We start from the raw sequence: 17878 nt of genomic DNA, 5'->3' as shown, positions 1-17878 counted from the left end.
TGTCTCACAGCAAGAATTAAAGAGTGCAAAATCGAAGTCACAGACACAGTTGAGATCCTCAGCAGGGGTCTCCTCAAAACTCATGCAGCAACAGGCACAGCAATCACAACAGGAATTACAGACAGCAAGCTGACAAGAGCAAACCTGAAGGTGGCCAAGGGTGAACTCAGCGCAGTGACAGAAGAGACAGGCCAGAACCAAAGAAACAGAGCAGTCTGGTGCAGAAAGGAAGGCTTGAATAAACAAAATAATTTCAGTAAAATAAGTATAAGGGTATGAAAATAATAAACACATTTATTCAAATCTTCTTCCTACATTTTTGGTCTTGGGCTTTTTTTGTACATAAAATCTAATGTACATGATAAATGAAGCAAACATTCAAATATTTAAACCAATTTGTCGTCTAATACAAGGACAAAAGATACAGAACAGCTGAGAAGCTGTGTTCCTTTAAAGTAAATCTATAAACACAAGCATATATAGCAACTAAATATTGTAAGCTTTAATTTCCTTTGACAATTATAATGGACAACCCAATAGCATTTCTATAGTTTGCCGGTCTCCTAACCAGAGGGTCACAAATTCAAATCACTGCCTTGATTGACAATTGTAACTCACCCATCCTGATCGAGTAAGTTTTGCCAGTTAATACCTAGACTTACAGATGAAGCACCACGAGGCAGCTCCAAAAATAACATAATTCAGTCAACACCAAAAGGGTGCAGCTTCTTGTTAACCAGCCACAGAGAAACCCCATAGCCAAAACAGAACTGCCCTCCTAACAAGTATGGTGGCAAAAAGCAGTGGGGCACCCAATAGAAACACAAGAAGTCAAATTGGTTTAGTTATTTTACTGCTCACTAACGTGAAGGTTGACAGTGCTGAAGAAATTAATATTGTTCCATGAAGTGTCAGATCAAAATCTTGTAGGTCATGCATATTAAATGACAAATGTTTAGTAAAGCTTATTTTAATTCTGTTATAATACTTCCTCATCTTTTGCTCTCAGAAGATAGCCCTACTTCACTAGCTTGAAATGCCAAAATATCAGCAATGCAATTAAGTGGATTGAGACTGCAGAACCCAAGTCACGTCAGAGTCCCTATGGATAAAAATGAAAAGTCATCCCATCATCCAGGAATGGATCTAAAGGACAATAGGTTAATGTATTGTGTTAAATACTTCTCAAGCCTAACGTAACTTTAACACTACACAGGCACTCAGTTAGGTCAGTAACATGAGCTCATCACATCAATTCCAAATTTTGATAAGTGCAATTTTTAAATTTAGTGACAGGTATTGTGGTAATTGTGGTATCAATTTCCACCAAATATGGAGTAATTAACTGACAGATCCACCACAACGTCAGATGAGTGGGTCTTACTGAGTTTCCACCTCAGAAAGTCTTATACGATAAAACACAAAATGAGATAAAAAATACAAGATAATCCATAGGAGGGGAGGGAAATAAATGGAAGAAGGAACATATTATTCTTCCCCATCCCTAAAGCAATGTCCTGTTATGAAATAACGTCTACACTTAAATACACTTCAGACCATATTCCTGTTAAAAAGCAAATCAATAGAGAGCAATCAGGGGAATTTTAGCCCAACTCAACTGGCTGGGAAACCCTCAGGTGGAGTGCTGGTTTTACACCTCACACAACATTACTCTGCATTAATTTCGATGGAGAATAAAATGAGGCGAGTAAACTCGGCGGTCTACCCAATCCCATCAGTTTCCTAATGGGCAGGTCAGGTTAAAATCGCCTCCAGTAATTCTGCACGATTAGCAAGTGCTCAATTCTTTATCTCATTCAGCTGCGGGGCATTAGCGGCAAGGATACTAACCAGGTACTGGATTTTTCTTTTCATTGATATTGCCACCAGCAGGACAAGCTCAGCATATGCATGAATGAGTTCCTGTGACCTCTCACTAGAGTACAGCTATCTCCGGAACACAACAGGTTGACAGCTATGCTGTTTCCTACTTTTCACTTCTAGTTTACCATTCATAGCAAGCAGAGGAGTGGCATGGCTCTTACTCAGACAACTAGCATCTATTGTTGACCAGTATGCAAGAATAATAAATGTTGTAAGGAACATATCTTTTTATTTTCTGTTGGACTGTGGATTAGAATTACAATGGCTGCAGGTTGAAAGACATGTCCATTGGAACAGGATGAGAGAAATATATAACGTTGTAGTCCTGGAACAGAGTGTGCCATGAAAGACAGAATGGTGCTGGAAGGGAGTCCTGGAACATGGGAGCTGCTTGACAACAGCATTTTAATTGACTTCTGACCAGGTGACCAGGGTTTTGTGTGGTAGCTATGCAGCAGAAAGCTCCCGGCCTGCAAAGAGAAAACATCTAAAACCTCTTCCTAATATCTCTATAACCTGCTCTCTCTGATGAAATCCCTGTAAAAAGGAAAAGGGGAAAACTACTGCTAGAGACATTGAAAAGCAAGTTCTCAACCAGTGAAATAAATACTGAAAGTGCTAGAAGACCATCTTGTGTCATCAACAATAACTGAAAGGAATCCTGTACTCCGGATTGGTGCTACTGAACTGTTTATCCCCTAAAATCCATATGTGTGTTTGTGTGTGTGGCGCGCGCGGGGCCGGGGCGGATTTAAGAAGGGGTAGAGTTAAAGTTATAGAGTTAGAAGTTAGCAGTTCACATTTCTTTCTTTGGCCACTGGTTATCGACAGTTTGCTCAATAAACAGTTATTTATTTAAGTTTACAAACCTGGTGCTCGTATTGTAAATCTAAATTAAACAGTTAGGTAGAATTGGGGCAATCTGGTGGTTTGGTCAAAATTTTCAAGTTTACCATGGAGCGGGGAACAGTGGGGCTTCATATTACAGCGCACTATCCCCAGTGAGTCGTAACAATGCATGCAAGTTTTCTTTGGTAAACGCTTGAACACTGCGAAACAATTTTAATATTTCAAAGGAGAAGTGTCATAATGGTGTTGGTTGCAGAATGCATTGGTTACAGAATGTGTCTATTAAGGAAGCCTTCATAGTTTTCTGTATGCAAACAGCAAGCCTTTATTAACTACTTGTAAGTATATACATATATACAGTAAAGGGTAAAGGCATGGAGCTATGTCTAAGCCTTAACACGTCTCTGGCCAACACCAGATTGACCCTAGCTCTGTGTAACATGCCTACTTACATCACTGTGTGGGTGGTACTGTGTTCAATCCCACATTAACCCTGTGTATACCAGACCCTTATACTACAACACACCCCCCCCCAATCTTTATCGCATGGATATAGAGTTTCATGAGTTTCCTTCAAGTCATATTGTTAAGAGTATTATGCATTTACTTTATCGTTACAACCTTAATGCTATTCCAACATTATTGCTCTTATTGTATTAGCATTAACAGCAATCTCACTTCCCCGTCGCCCCCTTCAAGTGCTTGAAGCTAGAGGATTAAGTGGTCTGGAGGCCTTATAACCCTTCCACATTTCATTCACTGTTCTGTGGAAGGGGTGCTAGGCTCTGTTGGTTCTGGATCTTGCGGTTGACTTGGACGTTGGAACAGCACTTGGGTATGCTTTCATTCTTTTCTTCCATTGCTTTATGTTGAACCACACTTTGTCAGTTTGGCTGTTGTGTTGATCCATGGTTGCTTTTACTCTATGATTTTTTGTGGGGTGGATGATCACGGTGTTAGTCTCCTTAGCGCTGTTTTTCTTCTTCTTTCTCCATGTGAGCAGCCTCCGAGGTTGAAGAAGAATGTTCCCATGGTGAGAAGGTAGCTTAGTGATGCGCTGCCCTCTGAGTTTTGTTGTCGATGGTGAGAGGCTGGTACCAGATTCCAGCATCACTTGTAGTTGTGGCATGCTCGCTGGAAGTTGCAGCGTGTGCACAGTGATTGCAGGGTCGACCAGCTGTACCATTGTCATAGTTGAAGGTAGAGGCTTCTCAGACTGCTGTTAATTCTCTGGTGTCACTCCACTGCAAGTACAATGGTAATTTCGTGGGCAGTAGATGGGTCTGACAATTGGGGCTTTTCGGAACCTGGAATGATAATGCGCAAACCTGCTCTGCAAAGAGAGTAGAAAGATCAAAGGTGAAATCTGAGTCTGAATACTCTTTAGTGTCGAGTACACAGGACCAGGCTCTGCCTGGCTAACAGTCGTAGTCGTGACATTCTCCTCCATCCATCCACCTGAAGGAGATCCAGGGTGACAGAGACACCCCTCCTCAGGAAAAAGAAAGGCTGGTTACAGATGACATACATCAGCTCAAAGATTTGTTTACTGCCCCATGTTATATTCTCTCCACAGACTGGCTTTCCCTTGACAGAGTACAATTCCTTTGTGCTACCTTTCAAGCACATATTCTGTAATTGTGCTTCTGCCAATTACTTTTGAAAGACGTCACACTCTTTAGTGAGGACTTCTATCTCTGCTTGCCATTCTACGTTCTTAAATTTCATCTCTTTGTATACCCTTTTGGGAATCTAATATTTTTCCTCAGGTTCCTTCCAAACATGCAACTGCTGCCTTCACTGTTGCAGTCTCTTTTGTATCTCTTGATTTCCTCCCAGAATACTGAACATGCCCGACTTTTCTCAGAAAACTGGTTCATAGTTCTTTAAGAGTGGCAATAAATTCATTTTGTCCCGCTTTGTAATGTTCTCAAGCGACAAATCTGGATCAGAAGAATCTTTGTGGCATGTCCAGGTCCTTCAACAGATTTTCCTTTTTGTTGGGAAGCTCAAGTACTTAGTCTTGAGTTTACTTGTAATATACCAGAGTCTCAATCAGTTTGTTCTGCTGTTTTACCATTCTGCTGCTCAAGGTATTCTTTATTCCATCATGTTGAAGGGTAATATACTGTTTTTGAATCTGATCCTGAAAGACAATTAGTGGCTCTTTCAACTGTTTATTTCCTTGTTCAGCTCTTGTGTTCCCAATCGATGTATCAGTGTCATTGCTGATAGCTCCAAGGCAGCTTCTTCTGAAGTAGTATTCAACGTCTTTTCCAACTGCTCTTGTTTTTCCAGGGGCATGTATTGATTCTTCGAAAGGTTCTTTCAAGCCATCAACTTTTTTTTTTGAGTACCGTTTCAGCGTGCTGTTGTACTTGGCAGCACTTCTGGTCGAGTTCCTTCAACTCAGCTTTGGAGGTGAATGCTCTCCGATTGTACTTCTGCGTTTTCTTAATCCATCTGTCACAGTGCTTTTTCCTTGTTGTTCATTACCAATTGCTAATACACTTTTGGAAATGTGTTCATGCCTTCAAAAAGGAAATTATTTGGGACTTCTGTCTCAGGCTTACCGTAAAGATATACTAATGGGGTTACTGGAAAGTTCGTCTCTTTTTGGTGCCCTCATGTGGATTGTTTGGGTGTTGGGTTTTGCCTTTTTGACACTTTGCTAGGGGTCTTCTATGTCTCTTTTTAAGCTCTGCATACTCCTCCACTTGAAGATTAAAATATTCGTCAAAGGCTGTTAATATTTTATTGAAGCTGGTTGAGGTCTTATCAATGCAACACGTTAAGATTATGTCATCAGCAAGTTCCCCAAATAAGGATAAAAAGGTATTAATACAGGCTCCTTCAGGTTGTGTGCTTAGACACAATGCACTCCGATAATTTAAAAACTTTTTTCTCCAAGGTTTCTAATCTTGGGTCTGGTTTAGCACTTGCCTTAGCCAAAATTGGTTTGGTGGTTTTAATTTTCTATCCATGGCCCATCTTTACAACAGGCGAGTACCTCTAAATTCTCTTTTTCTTCAAGGTGGCTCCGCAGCTGCTAGTTTTTTTTGTGATCTTCCCATGTTTGTCACCTTCAGTGGGCTTCCATTGCGCCGGTGGGGCAATTGTTTAAAACTTATTAGCTGCACAGGAAATGTTTAGACAGTAGTTTTGGCCCTCTGTTTGGTTTTGAAATCAGAGGAAAGCACTAGAAGGTGATTTTTTTTTCCTGCCTTCTATATTTTAGAACTTATTCCCCCCCCCGCCCAGGTTTCATGATGGCATCACCAGTCTCTTTGGAGACAAAAGAGAGTTCCCACACTGGCCGGTTTTGGCAGGCTTTGCAAAACAGTGGCGCGCTTCCGAAAGAAGAATTTTAACAGTGGCTGCATGTGTCGGCTGTCTGCCAACTCAACCCACTTACTGATGTAGCATTGCGAGTAGCCAGGCGTTTAAATTAAGCACGGTTGCTGTTAAAGTATTCAGATGGTCGCGAGGTTCCGAGAATTGAGTCAGTTAATTAGTAACTTTATTTTTCTTTTCGACTTGGAGGATCAGGATTAGTTTCGTTCAAACAGCACTGCTGACTGAATTAATAAATGGGGCTTCTCAGGACAGGCTGTAGCCTGCAAGTTAAAAAGATTTACCTAACCCTACAGTCTTCAGCTGCAGTAAAACCTCTGCAATATGGATTCTGTCTCTAAGGAAGAGTTACTAGAGCAACATTTGTAACCTCCTTTTATATATTATTGGATTTCCAGGATTCCAAGAGCTCTGTCATTCAGATGTTTAATATTTGGGCACGGCTGTACTGAGGACAAGTTGTAGGAAATTTACTTGCACCAATATTCCTACCGCCACACTGGAAATAAAATAATAAATAAACTGTACTAATTGTAGTATAAGAGGCTCTTTCCTCAGCATCTTTAACTTCAGTGGGAGCTTCAGGTCAGAATTAGTTGAAGACCTTTTTCTTAGTGTTTCAGCATTCTTGTGAGGGTGAAGGCTTTTCATACCCAGCTGACACCATGTTGTAATGGCGTTGGTTACAGAACGTGTCTGTTAAGGAAATTTTCATAGTCTTCTGTATGTTAGCAGCAAGTCTTTATTAACTACTTGTAACTATATACATACATAGATTAAAGGGTACTGGCATGGAGCAATCTCCATCTGTAGGTCTTAATAAGTCTCTAGTCAACACCAACTGACCCTAGCTCTGGGTCATGTGCCTTCGTTCAATGTGTGGACAGTATTGTGCTCAGTCCCACATTAGCCCTGTATATACCAGATCCTTATACTACAAGTAGTACAGTTTATTTATTATTTTATTTCCAGTGTGGCGGTAGGAATATTGGTGCAGGTAAATTTCCTACAACTTGTCCTCAGTACAGCTGTGCCCAAATATTAAACATCTGAATGACAGAGCTCTTGGAATCCTGGAAATCCAATAATATATAAAAGGAGGTTACAAATGTTGCTCTAGTAACTCTTCCTTAGAGACAGAATCCATATTGCAACAGACCAATGGTAGGGTTAATAGCCATAGTTCATGAGGGACCATAGGTACCTCCCTCTGTTAGAGAGAGGGACAAGAGGCTTTACTCTGCATCAAGTGTGGAAACCTACCTCCTTGTCTTGCCCCAGGAACTACCGCCTGTACAAGGACTCACCAGCGTTGTGGGCTTCATTCTGCACCAGACTCTAGCCATTTAGTCAACTAAGCTAACTGGCCCCCCATAACAGACCAATGATTTTAACGTAAACTATTAATTATTGGTCGAAAGTCTAAATGTATCTTAATACAGCTGAATAGCTACCTCAAAATTAATTTACATAATTAAAGAAAGTTTTAGTCAAATAATCACAGTTTAAACATTGTACATAGTGTGGAGAAAAAATGATTACACTAAACAAAACTATTCTCCAGGAAATATCCTATTTTGCATATTCAGCAGCTTCCTAATTTATATACATTGTTGTTTATTGCTCTAGTACTGCTTAGAAATGGGAGTGCAACATACATTTTCTCTCTCGTAATTTAAAATAATAAAGCATGCTGACATTTCATAAATGCACTTGAAATCAAAGGTTGTCTTCTCCAGGGATATTCTATTTTTGATTCCTTCCCCCCCTCGTAAGCAGGAAATATATGAAAAACGTAGACATACAACCTGTTCGGAGACAATTGTGCATTTAGGTTACCCCCCAAAAAATATGCACACTTGTCCTTTTTTCCTACAGATCCTAGAAAATACCTGTATTGTTTGTGGAGCAGTTTAAAATATCAATTTATTTTCTGCTCCCCAAATACTATTGGAACATTACAAAACCATATAAGCAGTTATAATGAGCTAATTCCGTCTATGAAGGCCAACAGGCAGGGATGTTGTGTTTTTTTTTAAATCACCCATTAATATGCTGCTTCAAATTCCTCAACTCACTTCCTTTATGTCTTGCACATCCTGTTTTGATTTCCTGAAAAATTAGTTGCTCCCTTAAGTCTATTAATTATCGTTAATATAACTGACTGTTAGGCCCTGAAGGCAGAAGCAGTAATTGACTCATCAATTTATCTCCACTTTCAGGTATTACCCAAGTTCAAGACATCGATTAAAACACTATAAATGCACTTTCTAGCTTCGCTAAACCCAAAGTGATTTGAAAAGACAAAAAGTACATCAAAGACTGGAGCTAACTGGCATTTCTTTGGTTAAATGCGAAAACAGGAAATATGTATTACTTTCTTGCTCCATTATAAAATGCAAATAAGGCACTAGTAAAATAAACTACTGGCTATAGTTTAACTGAAAGAGGGAAATTCGCAAGTATGAATAAATCACATTTCTATTCAATACAGATCAGAAACTGAGCAGACTATTCTCTGTTTAAATGCAAATTAGAAAGGAATCTAACTAAGCATTTGATGAATCCCCTATATTTTAAACCTAGCAAAGGAATCTAGTTCAGAAATTTTCATATTTATGCAATAGAATTACGAGTCCCCTGCAGAGGTGAAAATAAAAAAAATGAATAAACACCTAGTTACATTTCAAATAATGTACAGCACCATCGGATTGATGGCAATTTCAAGTATAATTTGCTGATTGGCATATAGAGGGTTAAAAAAAAAAAGCACATGACATTTTTCTCTCTATAGACTGCAAGTGCCTCTACTGTGTCAGAATTCTGGATTTCAGGCAGCAGTATCAAATTTATACTGCCTGATTGATACCAAAATTCCATTGGTCAGCCATAGCACTCCTCTCCCAGCAGCTGCATTCGAAATGTTTCGACAATGTTTGCCTTTGTACCTGCAATCTTTAAATTATTTACACGAAGGCTTTTTACTAAAAAGGTGTTCCAGGAATCTAAGGGATCCTCTGGTTTGAAACAGTACTGTATTTTTTTCCATTTATTCTTTCATGGGATGTGGGCATCACTGGCAAGGCCAGCATTTGTTGTCCATCTCTAACTGCCCTTGAACTGAGCAGCTTGCCGGGCCATTTCAGAGGGCAGTTAAGAATCAGCCACATTGCTGTGGGTTTGAAGTCACCTACAGGCCAGAGTAGGGGGAGAATTTTTCCTATGGTGGGCAGGCGCAGAGCCAATCGCGACCTGCGATCGGCTTTGTGCCATTTTACGCGGGCGGGCCAATTAGCCTGCGCAGCCAGTAGCGCTCAGCACTGCATGTGAAGGAGTGTAGCAACCTCCCTGAGGCACAGAGCTGCCTCAGAGAGATTGAATGGTTTAGAAAACTTTTTCTTAAATAAAGTGAAAACTTATTTAAACATGTCCCCTCATGTGACAGTGTCACATCAGCTGGGAAATGTTTGTGAAGTTAGGTAAAGCTATTTATTTATTTTATAAAAGCTTCAGGAAATCTCATTCACGGATGAGGTTTCCTGAAGAACGCGAAGGCTGCTTGGGCTCTTCGCCTGCCCTCCAACCTTAAGGTTTGACAGGCAGTGTTCTTAACAAGTTGTATTACTTTTTTTTTTAAAATGACCTTAATAGGCCATTGACAGTTCAGTGGGTGTGCAGCTGCTTCTGGCGCGCGCCCGCCAAATGAAATATCGAAATGATGTGTGATAATGTCAGGCGTGTGTCTTGGACATCATTTTACGTATCGGCATGTCGGGCCCGCCCCCACAGGCAAAATTCTGCCCCAGGTAAGTTTGGCAGATTTCCTTGCCTAAAGGACACTGGTGAACCAGATGAGTTTTTATAACAAATCAATGTAAGTATTGGTGACTGAGACACAATTTAAATTCCATATTTATTAACTGAATTTAAATTCCACCAGCTGCGATGGTGGAATTGGAATGTGTCCTCGGACCATTAGCCTGGGCCTCTGGATTACCAGTACACCAATGTCTTCCTACCAAACTCCATACATAGGATATGCAGCACAAACAGGCAATTAGCCCAAGTAGTCTTTGCTGGTGTTTATGCTACACTCAAGCCTCCTCCCATCTTTTCTTATCTAAATCTACCAGTGTAACCCTCTATTCCCTTCTCCCTCAAAAGCTAGTCCAGCTTCCCCTTAAAAGTATGAATGCAATACTGAATGGAAGCAGTGACACTTTTGCTTTGGTCAGAATCAAGCCCAACTTGGTTTGCCACTATTTCTGAAGTTAAAACCCATTTTCCAGGGTTATGTTGAAGGTAAGTGGCTTCACTGGCACAGGGTCCAATTTTCCAAGATGCAATTCAGGGGTGGGTGGGAAGAGAGATGAGGCTGTGCTACAGGCAAGTGGGAGACTCATTTAACAGTTAAGTTAGCTCACTCATCAGATATCCCTAACCACAACATCTACCTACATAAAACACATTAAGAACCTGATGTAAACCATCCTTTTAGAAACCCTGTAAGTTGATTTATTTTTCCCTATACAATTTAGTTTTCCAATGTGACAAAAAATGACAAAGGTTAATGAATCTTACTCAACATCACTGGGAACGATGTGCTCAAAAGCATTTGGAGGGAGTCACATTAATAACAAGGCAAGTTTCAGCTTCATACTAATTGGTAAGTCTGTCAACTGTCAACAGTCTGCCATTGTCATTTTCAGATTTTGGTCCATTTTTTCTCAGTGTTACTTTAAAATTAAAGCAGGGTCACGCAGGTCTAAAAACTTCCAAACATATGCTGAAGCTATTACAACAAGCAAGAATTGATGTGTTAACGTGCCAACGTTAACATTCCCTTACATTTCAGCATAATGATCATGGGCAATGTAAGCCATGTGATCCAGTTGGTTTTCTTGGAAACCCAGCTACAAGTTCTCTGTTCAAAACATACTCTTCGGAGTGAGTTTCCTGGCTGGGTTGACTGACGTATCTCTAAATAGGGAAGAGGTTTTTCACTCCCTGTGAAAAAAGAGGGAGGATTTGTACAAAGGGACATATACGAAGGCTATCAGAGTAGTTATTGTAAGACTACAGCTGACCAAGCCTGTGTAAGCTTTGTCCATTTCAATGGTAGGATGGATGAAAAACTGCCAAAGAACTGTGACATTGTTGCATAGTTTATTATTTTTCTTATTCATGAGAAGGGATTTGAAGTTAAGTGAACTATTTTAAAAAAAAACAGACACTGCACATTCACTAGTTGTCTGTGCAATAAAGTAATTTAATGATTTTGCATCTGACCTCAACTCACTGAAGCACTTTCATCGACCTACTGAAAAACAAGTAAACGCACATGAGAGCGTATACAAAAGACAATATCAGCTTCAGATCCCCTGGTGGTCTAGTGGTTAGGATTCAGCGCTTTCACCACCATGGCTCGGGTTCAATTCCCAGTCCGAGAATGACAAGCTTATGGGGAGGCAGTGGTATTGTCACTGGACTAGTATTCCAAAGACCCAGGGTAATGCTCTGGGAACCTGGGTTTGAATACCACCACTGCAGATGGTGGGTTTTGAATTCAATAAAAACCTGGTATTAAACATTTGATGATGACCACAAAACCATTGCTGATTGTCATAAAAACTCATCTGGTTCACTAATGTCCCTTAGGGAAGGAAATCTGTCCTTACCTGGTCTGACCTACATGTGACTCCATACACACAGTAATGTGGTTGACTCTTAAATGTCCTCTGAATGAGAGCAATTAGGGCTGGCCAGTGATGCCCTCATTCCATGAGCAAATATTAAAAAAAAGTATCATTGTTAAATCTCCCACCCCCACATGATAAGCCACTATCTTTTTTTATTATTCATTCATGGCATTTGCTGCCCATCCCTAATTGCCCTTGAACTGAGTGGCTTGCTTAGCCATTTCAGCCAAAGCAGTTGCTGTGGATCTGGAGTCACATGTAAGCCACACCAGGTAAGGACAGCAGATTTCCTTCCCTAAAGGACATTAGTGAACTAGATGGGTTTTTACAACAATCGATACTTGTCATGGTCACCATTACTGAGACTAGCTTTCAGTTCCATTTTTTAAACTGAGTTTACATTCCACTGGAGCGATTTGAACTCATGTTCCCCAGAGCATTAGTCTGAGTCTCTGGATTACAAGTCCAGTTACATTTCCAGGATGTCACCATCTCCCCCTATGTATTGGTGTGTATGGGCACACCCCTGGTCATCTAAGATGCAGAAACCCCTTACTGAGCAACCAATGCCACTAAATTCAAGGGAACATTTAAGACAGACAAATGTGCAACAGAACCAGCTAAACAACAATGCTCAAGAAAATGCACTTAAACACCATCAATCTCTTAGTTGTTTGATCGGTATTCAAACATCCTTGGAATGTTAACTATTACTGTCTACACCTATGTTAAAAGAGTGCACAACTGCATTTGTTCTCAGAGGACAGTTTCTGTTCCCCACATCTGCAAAGCATACCACACCATCCAATTATTATTTTTTATTCATTCACAGGATGTGGGCTTCACAGGCTGGGTCAGATTAATTGCCCAACCCTTGTTGCCCTTGAGAAGGTGCTGGTGAGCTGCCTTCTTGAACCGCTGCAGTCCATGTGGTGTAGGTACACCCACAGTGCTGTTGGGAAGGGAGTTCCAGGATTTTGACACAGCGACAGTGAAGGAACAGCGATATATTTCCAAGTCTGGATGGTGAGTGGCTTGGAGGGGGACTTGCAGTTGGTGGTGTTCCCATCTATCTGCTGCCCTTGTCCTTCTAGATTGTAGTGGTCATGGGTTTGGAAGGTGCTGTCGAAGGAGCCTTGATGAATTCCTGCAGTGCATCTTGTAGAGGGTACACACTGCTGCTACTGTACATCAGTGGTGGAGGAAGTGAATGTTTGTGGATGTGGTGCCAATTAAGCGGGCTGCTTTGTCCTGGACTCATCCAGGCAACTGGGGAATATTCCATCACACTCCTGACTTACGCCTTGTAGATGGTGGACAGGCTTTGAGGAGTCAGGAGGTGAATTACTCATTACACTATTCCTAGCCTCTGACCTGCTCTTGTAGCCACAGTATTTATATGGCTAGTCCAGTTCAGTGTCTGGTCAATGGTAACCCCCAGGATGTTGATAGTAGGGGATTTAGTGATGGTAATGCCATTGAATGGCAAGGGGCAATGGTTAGACTCTCTCTTGTTGGAGATGGTCATTGCCTGGCACTTGGGTGACGCGAATGTTACTTGCCACTTGTCAGCCCAGGCCTGGATATTGTTTAGGTCTTGCTGCATTTGGACAGGGATTTGCTTCAGTATCTGAGGAGTGGCGAATGGCGAACGTTGTGGGATGTTTGCTGATGATTGCACAATGACGTTATGATGGAAGGAAGGTCATTGATGAAGTAGCTGAAGATGGTTGTGCCTAGGACACTACTCTGAGGAACTCCTGCAGTGATGTCCCGGAGCTGAGATGTTTGACGTCCAACAACCACAAACATCTTCCCTTGCGCTAGATATGACTCCAACCAGCGGAGAGTTTTCCCCCTGATTCCCATTGACTCCAGTTTTGCTAGGGCTCCTTGATGCCACACTCAGTCAAGTGTGACCTTGATGTCAAGGGCAGTCACTCTCACCTCACCTTGGGAGTTCAGCTCCTTTGTCCATGTTTGAACAAAGGCTATAATGCGGTCAGGAGCTGAGTGGCCCTGGCAGAACACAAACTGGGCTTCGGTGAGCAGGTTATTGCCAAACAAGTGCTACTTGATAGCACTGTTAATGACCTCTTCCATTACTTTACTGATGATGGGAAAGTAGACTCATGGGGTGGTAATTGGCCTGGTTAGATCCGTCCTGCTTTTTGTGAACAGGTCATACCTGGGCAATTTTCCACATTTCCAACTGCATGCAGTGTTGTAGCTGTACTGGAACAGCTTGGCTAGGTTCGCAGCAAGTTCTGGAGCACAACTCTTCAGTACTATTGCTGGAATACTGACAGAGCCCATATGGTGTAACACAAGAAGTTGTGCCCCAAAAACTGGTCTTTTTGCCTCCACATTTTGCCACTGAGTCAGAAAAACCAAATGATTTCCAAGTTCAAATCTCGTTCTGCACTGAGTTAACTGATCTCTGCCAGACAATAAGACATTAAATACATTTAGTCATCATCATCCCTGGAATAGGGAGGGGAAATTGACCAGAATTGCTGAGCCTGGGTAGCATTCAATCACCAGGTGCCAAGTGCATAGGGAAGGGATGGGCTTGGCTCTTATGTCACAACAGTTGTGCAACCTTGTGATCATACCATTTGGCTTACATATTAAAAGTGGGGAGCCTTATCCCAGGCATGTCACCGTTCTTGAGAGGAGAAAATTTAATAAAACTAATAGGATACAAAGACAAATTCATTTTGATAAAAATTCAGGTCCTCAAATTTAGATTATGCAAGATATATAGAGGTTTTAAATTAACAGAATGATTGGATTTTGAAGCTGACATCTACAAAATTTGTGTATAATTCTAGATACACTATTATGTATTCACACTGATAATCACATGTCAAGCTACCAGTTTGCACGATGTTAGATCCTTAAATTAGAAATTACTTCCTGTTGGTTGGTCAGGATGTCCAGATAAAGCAAAATGATTCATAAGCCTACAAGGGAACTAGATCATTCCATTTAAAAAAAAAAATCTGCTTTGAAGAGTTTATTGAATGAAATAATCCTTGACAAACAATAACTCAAGATTATGATGCTGTATTTCTTAAAATTCTTTCCAAATGAGTTATAAAAGCAATTTTTATTTTAAAAAAGCCATGTAGAAAAATCACATAAGTAGCTCCTGGTTCTTAGTAGTCATGTTTCATAGCATTATTTAAAACAAGCACTGGAATGTAACAATTCTGCATAGTTAAACTTACCTTCTGGTGTGGATGTTGGTTTCTGAGAGTTTGTAGAGCTTAACTTGCTTTTCCTGCTGCCATTACTACTCACAGAAAGGCTTGATTTGAGTTTTCTGTGCATTTTCTGAGAGACTGGAGCAGAGAGTTTTCTGTGGTCTGGAATCCCATGTGTGATCCCATTGTGGATTCCATTTACATTACTCAGACTCGAGTGGCCATTTTGCAATTTGCCAGTTTCCCCCTCAGTCTGTTCCAGTGCTGAAGTAGTTGGCCAAGGCAGCGATTGAGGTTGAGCTAAAAGAATATATGAAAGGAAGCAAAAAGAAAGTGTTTTACTTTCCAAAGACCGATTTCCACCAAAAATCAATATCAAAGATTAGCAAAATTGCTGGAATTCTGGAAGACAACGAACTGTAACAATTTTTCAATACAAGCTTTTAATCTAACATGTCAACACTAGAAATAACTATGCTGTACAATATATTTTTCAAAAACAATTAGTTTGCTATAATAGCACTGGTTTCAATATAATTTAGTGCACTATTGTTACAGTCAACACAATCTAATTGCATCTAAAAGGACAATTGAAAACAGAAAGAACAGCTGCGCTATAAATGCCAAAGTTAGCTCTTTTTCCAAGAAGCAAAACAGCCATACAACAGTCAAAAGTACTTCATTACCTGTAATGAGCTCACAAGGTTGTGAAACACACTATAAATGCAAGTCTTTAACCATTCAAATTTGATAAAACTAAAAAAAGCAAACTAAGAGCATGCACAAATTCATCATCAATAACTTGCATTTACATAGCATAGTAAAACATCCAAAGTTGTTATGAAACAAATTTGACATCAATCCACATATGCTTGGTCAAAGACATAAGTTTTAAGCAAAATGTCAAAGGAGAAGAGAGGGGTTGAGGAGCAGAAAGGTTGAGTGAGGGAACACCAGAGTAAAGGGCTAAGGCAGCTGAAAGTACAACCACCAACATGGAGCAATTAAAAAGAGAGATATGCAAGAGTCTAGCATTAGACAGAGATCTTGGAGGAATGAAGGACTGAAGAGCATTACAGGAATAGAGACAAGACCATGGAGAGATTTGCAAATAAGGATGAGAAGTTTAAAACTGAGACAATCACTGGATCTGGAGCCAATGTCGGCCAGCGAGCATAGGGGTGCTGAGTGAACAGGATTTGATGCATGAGATGGGCAGCAGAGTTTTTAACAAGTTTAAATTTATGTTGGATGGAAAATGGGAGACCAGCCTGATAGCAGTGGATTAGTCAAATCTTAAGATAGCAAAGGCCAGGATGAGGGTTAAATCAGTTGAGGCAGGGGCAGAGTAGGGCAACGTTACAGAGGTGGAAGTAGACAGTCTTGGTGACGGCATAGGTGCATAGTTAGAAGCTCAGATCAGGGTTAAATATGACATCAAGTTTTCAAATGACTGAATAAGAGGAATGGAATCAGTGGCTAGGGAGTGGAGTTTGCAGCAGCGACCATAGGCGATGGGCTCAGGCTTCTCAATATTCAGTTGGACAAAATTTCTGTTCATCTAGTATCAGCTGTCTGACAATTTAGTGCTAGTGGTAGGGTTGAGTGGTGGTGGTAAAGAAGAGCTGGTTGTTACTACCGTATAAGTGGAAACTTTTGGTGGGGTTTCGGATGACGATACCAAGGGTGAAACACGTAGACAACCAAGCCAATTGCAGATTGAAATAGTATGTTAATTGGAATTAAGAATGAATTCTTTGATGTTGGACTAAAATGTACAGTCCAACTACTGGAGGGAAACAGGCAAGTGAACCACAAATTAGGCGGTTGTGCTGTGCCATTGGTAGGCCCTTAAGTGGGCAATTAATAACCAATTAAGAACCTCAGTCATCCACCACTCCGATTTAACAGGCAACATGTAGCTCAACAGGATTAACCCTGTGGGATGCGGGTCACTGAAGAGGGAAGTGGGGCATTCTAGAATGAGGGGCCATAGTTTTAGGCAAAGAGGTGGTCGATTTAAATCAGAGTTGAGGAGGAATTACTTTTCTCAAAGGGTTGTGAATCTGTGGAATACCTCAGAATGCAGTGGATGCCGGGACACTGAATAAATTTAAGGAGGAGATACAGATTTTTAATTAGTAATGGGTTGAAGGGTTATGGGGAGAGGGCAGGAAATTGGAGTTGAGGCTGAAATGAGATCAGCCATGATCGTATTGAATGGCAGGGCAGGCTCGAGGGGCTGAATTGCCTACTCCTGATCATAGTTCTTATGTTCTTATGAAAGGGGATGGGTGGTGTACCCCCTGGAGGCAGGTGGAAGCTCCGCCTCATAATAACAGGCCATTGCCCTTAAAATTAAGGTGAGGCTACCCAGCCAGCAGAGGCAGGCCCACCCCCAACATTTAAGCTGGGGTGCGAGGACCCCACCCTCAGCTTATTTAAGGCCATTTAATTCAGATGAGGAACTTCTTTACTCAGAGGTTGGTGAATCTTTGGGATTCCCCAGAGGGCTGTGGAAGATCAATTATTGAGCATGTTCAAAACAGAAACCACTAGATCTCTGGAGACTAATGGCATCAAGGGATATGGAGATAGCACAGGAAAGTGGTATTGAGGTAGATGATCAGCCATGATCTAACTGAATGGTGGAGCAGGCTCAATGGGCTGAATGGCCTAGTCCTGTTCCCATGTTTCTAGGTTCCATACAATCCAACCTCCTCTCTGTAAAATGTTGGCAAGCTCTCAAACCCAAAACTGTAATTATTTTTATTCATTCATGGGACGTGAGCATCACTGGCTAGGCCAGCATTTATTGCTGACCCCTAACTGCCCTTGGGAAGGTGGTGCTGAGCTCCTTCTTGAACCGCTGCAGTCCATGTA

At 41.0% G+C, this 17878-nt stretch overlaps 1 protein-coding gene across 4 annotated transcripts in view; it reads right to left on the bottom strand.

Annotated features, from left to right (window-relative positions):
* LOC121293098 (myoD family inhibitor domain-containing protein-like) overlaps positions 1-17878 on the bottom strand; it is a 101490-nt gene that overhangs the window by 38082 nt on the left and 45530 nt on the right. For all 4 annotated transcript variants that reach the window (XM_041215729.1, XM_041215728.1, XM_041215727.1 and 1 more), the window contains one exon: positions 15020-15295. In XM_041215729.1, the coding sequence (XP_041071663.1) occupies positions 15020-15295 (276 nt within the window). The remainder of the gene's footprint in view (positions 1-15019; positions 15296-17878) is intronic.

This window comes from Carcharodon carcharias, chromosome 21 (genome assembly GCF_017639515.1).
Source record: "Carcharodon carcharias isolate sCarCar2 chromosome 21, sCarCar2.pri, whole genome shotgun sequence".
Classification (NCBI taxonomy): domain Eukaryota; kingdom Metazoa; phylum Chordata; class Chondrichthyes; order Lamniformes; family Lamnidae; genus Carcharodon; species Carcharodon carcharias.
Note: the sequence above shows the minus strand (reverse complement) of the source record. Positions and strands in the feature narration are given on the sequence as shown.